This window comes from Capsicum annuum, chromosome 1 (genome assembly GCF_002878395.1).
Source record: "Capsicum annuum cultivar UCD-10X-F1 chromosome 1, UCD10Xv1.1, whole genome shotgun sequence".
NCBI classification, from domain to species: domain Eukaryota; kingdom Viridiplantae; phylum Streptophyta; class Magnoliopsida; order Solanales; family Solanaceae; genus Capsicum; species Capsicum annuum.
In genome coordinates this window covers 44,935,598-44,942,888 of record NC_061111.1, presented here as the reverse complement: position 1 = coordinate 44,942,888, position 7,291 = coordinate 44,935,598, and the positions used below count along the sequence as shown (strand labels likewise).

Sequence of the window (7,291 nt, the reverse complement as noted above, 5' to 3'; positions counted from 1 at the left end):
GCCCTCTCAATTTCAAACCCAACAAGTAGTATCAAAGTCTACGATTCAATGGTCCAATGGTGTAGTGAGACAAGATTAAATAGATTCAAAGTGGTTCAAAATTAAGCTGCAACCTGCTGTCACATATTTAAAAATAAAGCTCACTTTTAACCCTGCAAAACGGCTTTAATATTTTTAATCCGAAAAAGGCTAATATATTTTTTAACCCCAAAAGCTCCATTTTTAAACATGTCAAACAACAGTGATATATGAAAAACGAAGATCATGCACAAGACGAAGGAGGATCAAGAATATTTTATAGAAAATCAAGCAAAAAATGAGAGATTTGTTAGGGTCTGATTTTCTTACCAAAATTAAGTTTTACTTTTTCTTTATAAGGAAATAAAAGTAATCATAAATAATTTTACTTTTCCTAAAAGAAAAATATAAAACTCTTCCATATTTGACAAATCTACATCTATAAATAGAAGACCTCCTTCTCATATTATAACACAATAGCATCCACAATGTAGTCTTTAAAGAGTCTATGGGGAGATTTCTTCTTTAAAGAGTCTATGGGGGAGATTTCTTCTCTCAATTAGTTTTATACTTTTTAATATAAGGTTTTATATGTAGGCCAATTGGCCAAATCATATAATAAAATTATGTTTTTAGTATTGTTTTTCGCTGTCATCTTATTTACCATCTCATAGTTTACAACTAATAGCTTCCGCATGACCCCCTCTCGATTTCGAACCCAACAAAAATTGCATTGAATCAGAATCCTTTCTGCTTTTGCTTTCAAGGTTGATGTCCAGTTTCTTGGTAGCAGATGCTGGAGCTCTAAAATGTATTTTCCACATCCGCCCATTTCGACAGGAGCACAAATGATATAACCATCACAATTAGCAACCCAAGAAATTGGTTTGTTCTGGTCCTGTGGAATTTCCATATTATGAAAACTTTCAGGAAGTGGCTCTCCACCGTGCATGTAATAACAACCTCTATCTGAATATTTCTAAACTGCTTTACAACTCTTTCCTGGCGAAACTCTTGGCATCAGCTTAGATATAGCTCATATGATCAAAATCTGGGCAGCTCCGATGAAGATCGACTATTGAAGTTGAGCAGTTGTTGCTGCTCCAAGGCCAACAAACCAATAAGCATAAAACCTCCAAAAATAAGGTTTGCAATCATAACATTTCATAATAGCTGGAAGAAAAAAAAAGAGAACAAGAGAGAAGATACATTACCAGTAAACTCGCTCATCATTGTGACAAAGTGATCGTTTAATTTCAACTGAAGATGAAGATAGCCCTGTGATAAAAACTATTTATCAATGTAAAATTCATCAGATTCAGTGTCTTGTTTTTAAAACTCAGATGCATACCACGAATACAAGACTCCGGTTCTATCACTTGAATTTGTTCGTGATGGATTTCTTTTAGAAAGGGAAGGAACGTGATAATCAAATAGTGCAAATGCTCAATCTTTTCACGATCAGTGAGATCCCTTCTTGATGTCTTCAAGGAAATAAGTATTTTAGCAGTAATTGGAAAACAAAAAAGCTCATTTTGTTTGATTAAAAAGAAAAGACAAACCTTTAGCATGCCACTTGAGTGTAAGCACAAGTTGCAGTTACATTTTCCATGACAATATGGACAAAGCTCTGAGACTTCCTCTTCTTCCAATTCAGGATACCTGCTCACCAAAAATAAATAGCATGAGGCTTAAAATGGTGTTTTCCATTCGACACTAAAAGAGAATGTCTAAGCATTTGGACAGCAAGATAAGAAATACACATTAGAGGTTTACCATTCTCTGATGCACTTGATACGGTAAAATTTCTCTTTACACTTCGTACAAGGAACAACAGTTCTTCTATCACTTCTTCTACATTGATGACAATTTACTGCCAGACAATTTACCTGCATAGGATTACATAAATAAGTGTCATCGTCTGAAGCAATTAAATTAAAAAGAGAGGAAATGCCATTTAAAGTGAAATATGAACAAAAAGAGCTTGACCTTCATGTTTTTAGATCCATCTATTCCATTTCTTGAAGTTGTGGAACCGGAGGACGATGAGGTGGAAGGCAATGAACTACAAGCAGATAACTTCCCTGAATTATTTATTGAATCTTTCGGACTATCTTTTAGTTTTGACTCATGTGAAACTTCACTTCTCTGGCTTCTTGTGTAACTTGATCGCTGATTGGCAAAACCTCATACTCCTCAGAATCATCTTCCCACTCACCAACATAGTAATCTCTGTATCTCTTGAATGAACCAGTAGCACGTCGTACAGATGTCCTATTCTCTGCATCCTTGGACAAACTTGGCTTTTCCTTGCACATACTCCACTCGTCTTCACTTTCATCCACCTTATCCATTGTACTCTCTCCTTGAGGAATCTTCTTCTTGCTTGACGTTCCTAGACATTGTTCATTTAATATAGCAGGCACCCGCCTTTTATTCTCTGAGCCTCAAATTTCACGAGTCCCTGGCATTTTCTTTCCAACCTTAGATAAACTTGTTTTTTTCTTGCAGCATCCCGCTTTTCTTCACTTTGAAATTCCACCTTGTTCATTGTATTATCTCCTTTATGAATCATCTTCTTGCTTGAAGTTCCTGGGCGTTGTTGTAGATTTACTTTATCAGGCATCCTTTTAATCTGAGAATTTCCACTCAGAAGAATGTTTTTTGTGGAGGTAGATAGTTTGAGCCTGTCGCTGCACCACTGGGAATGCTCGTCTTTCTCTTCGTCATTCCCTGTAGTTCTCATACGTCCATTTCTAAGAACTTTTCCGTTGGTGGAAATTCTCAACCTATTCAACGCTTCCTTCAGTGGCATCTGAAATTTTGTTAATACTCTTCATCCTCTTCCTCTTCACTCTCCTCTTCTTCATCATTACTCACCATTTCATCCCAAATTTTAGAACTTAATTTCTTCTCTGCTGAACGATGATGCCCCTTTGAGGTGATTCTTCAATGTGAGCCTTCAGATTCCTTTACAGTCATTGTTCGGTTAGCTACTGTCTTTGTTCTCAGATGTGATTTAATCACGTTCCTCTTTGGCTTTTTTGCTGTTTTAATTTTCTCTCCGATCCGCCCAATAAAAGTGCTTCCTCCTTCCTGATTGCAACATTCACGTAGAAAGACATAGTTCTTAGGTGACTCTGTAACATCGGGCAGCGATGCTGCATTGTGCTTTTCAAGTTTTTCTTCATCACGATTTAGGACAAAGTTTCTCTTCCTAAAAACCTTAGACTGATTTCTCATTCTTGGTGTGTGTTGATTCTGACTGCTCAACGGCCCTTGCTTCGCAACTAACGTTGCCATTTCTTCTACTCCAACACAACTGAAAAAATGGAACTCTAATAAGCAAAAGTATATATAATTTCATAAATACACCACCTTTAAATCTGGATCATCTTCAGGATAAACGGCAGCGCAAAAATGTTATAAGCAAATAATGACTCCACATTGAAGGATAATAAGGATAGCGTTTCCAACACCCAATTGGCTAACACTTCCGTACATCCCAGACAAGACATAAGCAACTGCCTCACCAACAGCAACCAGGATACCCAACAACTTTTGAGCACTATTACTGGATGGGATAAATTAGTTAAAAGAGCAAATCAGACAGCTTCATTAAGCAGAACAACTAATAGAAACATCATAAAAATCTACTTAATAGAAGGAACAAAATTTTGTTAGGTAACTGAGTAAAAACTACAAAAAAGATACATCATTTTCTTTGCGGATATGGCTGAGGGGAGTAGCCGCACAGAGGGAGAATTCAAAACATGAACTTTGTCTCAACAAATTAAAATAGCACAACTAATGTAGGACCTTCAAAATGATTCCAGCATTAAAGTTACAGATCACATCATCCTCATAATTTTCAAATAATACCCATGTTTGAAAGTCCTAAACTAACTATTACCGCTGCATATGGAATTAAAACAAGAAACAGCTAGCAAAATGAAGCTAGTGTAACTTACATATGGTCGTTAAAAGAGTAAAGAAACAAAATAAAAGAGATGAAATCTAGAAAACGAATTAACTTACAGGAGTGCTCGGTCCTCACGGACATTGTTGTCCACTTGAATGATTTTTGATCCAGCTAACAATTGCATCACCATTCCAGAAGTCACGATTGGAGTAATTCCAAGTTCCACGACTGTACCACGGTTCGAGGCAAGAATGACATGCATCCAGTAAAAAAAAATTTGCGCCAGTTGTAGAGTGTATGCCATATAGAGGGAGCTGGCTGCAAACGAGAAAAATACCAAGCGCAATTACAGTATAGATGACCTTCTCTTTAAATTGGACAGGAGAAACCTACACCAAGGGCTAAACAAGCCTACCTACCATAAAGGTTCGGATTCGAGTGAGAGCTCGAAGGGGTGAGGCAAGAAGATCTTGATCGAATAATTTATTTTGCTTAAGGCTAGGCGTATATACAGGTTTCTGGATCTCGGGAAGCAAGTGTAACACAGAGAATCAGAAAACCATATAATTGAAATTAAGGAAGCTTCTTTAAAAGGACCAGTAATAAAACAAATTTAAACAACATCACGGAGCAAAATAACCAAAGTTCTTTCTACTCATAAAAGCACAATCTTTTCTCCCTAAATAACCACTTCAATTCACTCATATATCAAACACATACTATATGAAACACCTTAATCAAGAAAAGGGTAAACATTAGGTACCCTAATAACACATAAGACAAGAAAACACTTATGTAATTTATTCTGATATGCCCAAACCTTGGTGGGCAGAGTCACGCGGTGCCTGCTAGCTGGTTGGGGCAGTGAGTTCCCAGTGGAATTAGCCGAGGTGCGCGCAAGCTAACCCAAAGACCATCATCATCAAAAAAAGGTGAAGCTAACATGCATAGTTTTATTAGGACAACAGTAAAATCTAGTAATTGTAAGAGCGGTTCTATTTTGCAAATGATCCATGGAAGAGACTCAGCTTTAGCTCTGAGATGAAAAATCAAGTTTTAACGCTTCTGCAAGCACTGCAAGCAGCAAAAGAAGGGCCATAATGGCAGTTTTAGTTGTAGACTGATGCAGATATTAGGAGGAGAGAAAGAATAAGTTAAACGTGCTGTAAATTCCTACTTGTTGTGTACTTTGTTCCAAATTTGAGGACATTTGAATCTTCCACTCATACTTTAAGAAATCAAAAAATATGGAAAGACAGGTTCTTTGTAGATCAGCAACACACAATTTTGGGTTAAGGGCACGTCACGGGTTCAAACTCTACTGCTGACAAAAGCATGGTAGATCAAGTGGAGAGGGTAGAGCGGCAGGTCCATTATCCACCAAGTTTGAATTGTTAGCTACTGACATTTGAGAATTTCTAGTTATAAAAAATGGTTCTTGGTAGATCAAGTCATTAAACAATCTTCCACACTAATGCAAAATGTTAAAAAGTTTTTAAAGTGAATTTTCCAATCGTATAAAACCACCTTTTCAACCATCTGATTCTAATTTCTTGAGTTCATTGCTGAACGTATCCTTATCAGTTAAAGCTCACACCTCCAATTTCACTCTCTTCAGTCTGTTCCACCAAACTACTTCAATCTAACCTTAGGTTGAAACTTATTGCTGATAATAAATCAGCAAACTTGAAGAACTAAATTTATATTAGTCAATCAATTATGCCCCGATGCCAAAAAGTTGGGGCCAACTACACGAATCATATGCAACCATCTGGTCAATTATTCAATAATAAGCATTCAAGACTAAACTAAATGTTCTATGAAAGTAGAAGTTAATATTCAACTAAACCACATTTCACATTAGTACTCCTGACAAATACAGCTCTTCTCAATTATAATTCATGATAGATGGTAAGCCAGATAATAGACCCTTAAACATATGCATCACCAAAAAGACAAAGAACACACCTTTAGCATTAGATTGCAAAGTAGGATCAACAACCCTACTAAAATTATCTCGAAGATCCACAAAACTCTGGCATATTAGCAATTCATCTCTCATAGAGTCATTGAATTCCTTAAGCATCTCCGTTGGTAATCCCTCCGGCAAAACGCTCTACAGCTCTTCCCTCCTACAATAACCATTTCATGAGTACAGATACAAAACAGCTCAGAAACAAAGTGAATCCAGAAATTTAATTTCACATGTAAAACCTACCACTGCACCCACTAAAGCTTTGTTACAATTTGTACAGGTTTAGTATAAGCACAGTTTTCACTCCAATTTATAGTTTGAGCCGATACATGTTGGGTTCAAAATCGAGAGGGCGTTAGGCGGAACCTTTTAGTTTACAAACCATAAGACCATAAATCGGACCACACATGAAAAATTAAACTAAAAATATATTATTGAATATGGTTTTGCCAAACGCCTACATATTAAAAATAAAATTGAAAATCCTAAACAAAGACTCTTTAAAGATTACATTGTGATATAAAATTGAAAATCCTAAAAATTATATTGTGGATACTATTGTGTTATGGTATGAGAAGGGTCTTCTATTTATTTATAGATATCCAAAACTTTTCCTCCAAGAAAGAGGTTAGTCAAATATGGAAAAGAATTATATTTTTTTTCTTTCAGGAAAAGTAAAAGTAATTATGGTAACTTTTATTTTCCTTCTAAGGAAAAATAAAACTTAAATATAGTAAGAAAATCAGGGCAAAAACCCTAACAATACAGTGAGTATATATACACACTAACACTCTGTTTGGATGATTGTTACATATTGTTTCATAATATATTGTATTGTATTGTATTGTTTTAATGAATACATTTGAATAGAATGTATCATTTTTGTTCGTTACATAAATTTCACACATCAATAATTTGAAGAATAAACCTACGGAAAAAGTAGGATACACAGTAGAGTTGCTATAAAAAGGTAGAATTACTAAATAATATGTAAAGACAAAATGAGGAAAACAAAAAGAAGAAGAAGAAGGTAACAACGCGATCTCACCAAATCGGTCCTTATTGAGTGTTTCAGCAGCTTTGGCTCCTGAAGGAGCATTGTCGGGTTTGGTATCGGGTCGGAGATTGGGTTTTTCCCGGTGTTGGCCAGCTGCAAAGGTTCTAGAAGATGTTGTGACTGCTACTCTACACAAAAGTATTTGAAATACATCGTCTTATGCCTATTAATGCCTGAAACTACATCAAATAGGCGCAATGAAGTATATCATACGGTCATTAAAGGGAGTTCAGTGATTCTTCTGCTACATAGTGAACATTTAGGAGTATTTAAAAGGATCGGCATGTACTTCTCGATGACTGAGCTGCTAACTTTTTTT

The 7,291-nt window shown here is 35.9% G+C and overlaps 1 protein-coding gene across 8 annotated transcripts in view; it reads right to left on the bottom strand.

Moving 5' to 3' along the window:
• Window positions 1–460: 460 nt before the first annotated feature.
• LOC107874032 (protein transport protein Sec61 subunit alpha-like) overlaps window positions 461–7,291 on the bottom strand; it is a 10,288-nt gene continuing 3,457 nt past the window's right edge. Inside the window, exons 1-9 of one of the 8 annotated variants that reach the window (XM_047396469.1) lie at window positions 6,964–7,285; window positions 5,909–6,072; window positions 4,057–4,258; window positions 2,008–3,340; window positions 1,795–1,907; window positions 1,581–1,680; window positions 1,370–1,502; window positions 1,233–1,308; window positions 461–1,116 (exon numbers count right to left, since the gene is read on the bottom strand). In XM_047396469.1, coding sequence (XP_047252425.1) covers window positions 1,044–1,116; window positions 1,233–1,308; window positions 1,370–1,502; window positions 1,581–1,680; window positions 1,795–1,907; window positions 2,008–2,013 — 501 coding nt within the window. In that variant the 5' untranslated portion in view covers window positions 2,014–3,340; window positions 4,057–4,258; window positions 5,909–6,072; window positions 6,964–7,285 and the 3' untranslated portion in view covers window positions 461–1,043. Of the gene's footprint in view, window positions 1,117–1,232; window positions 1,309–1,369; window positions 1,503–1,580; window positions 1,681–1,794; window positions 1,908–2,007; window positions 3,341–3,426; window positions 3,593–4,056; window positions 4,259–4,914; window positions 5,015–5,908; window positions 6,073–6,158; window positions 6,330–6,963; window positions 7,286–7,291 lie in introns of those variants that run through there. The other 7 variants (XM_047396471.1, XM_047396479.1, XM_047396468.1 and 4 more) reach the window with 7 other exon arrangements.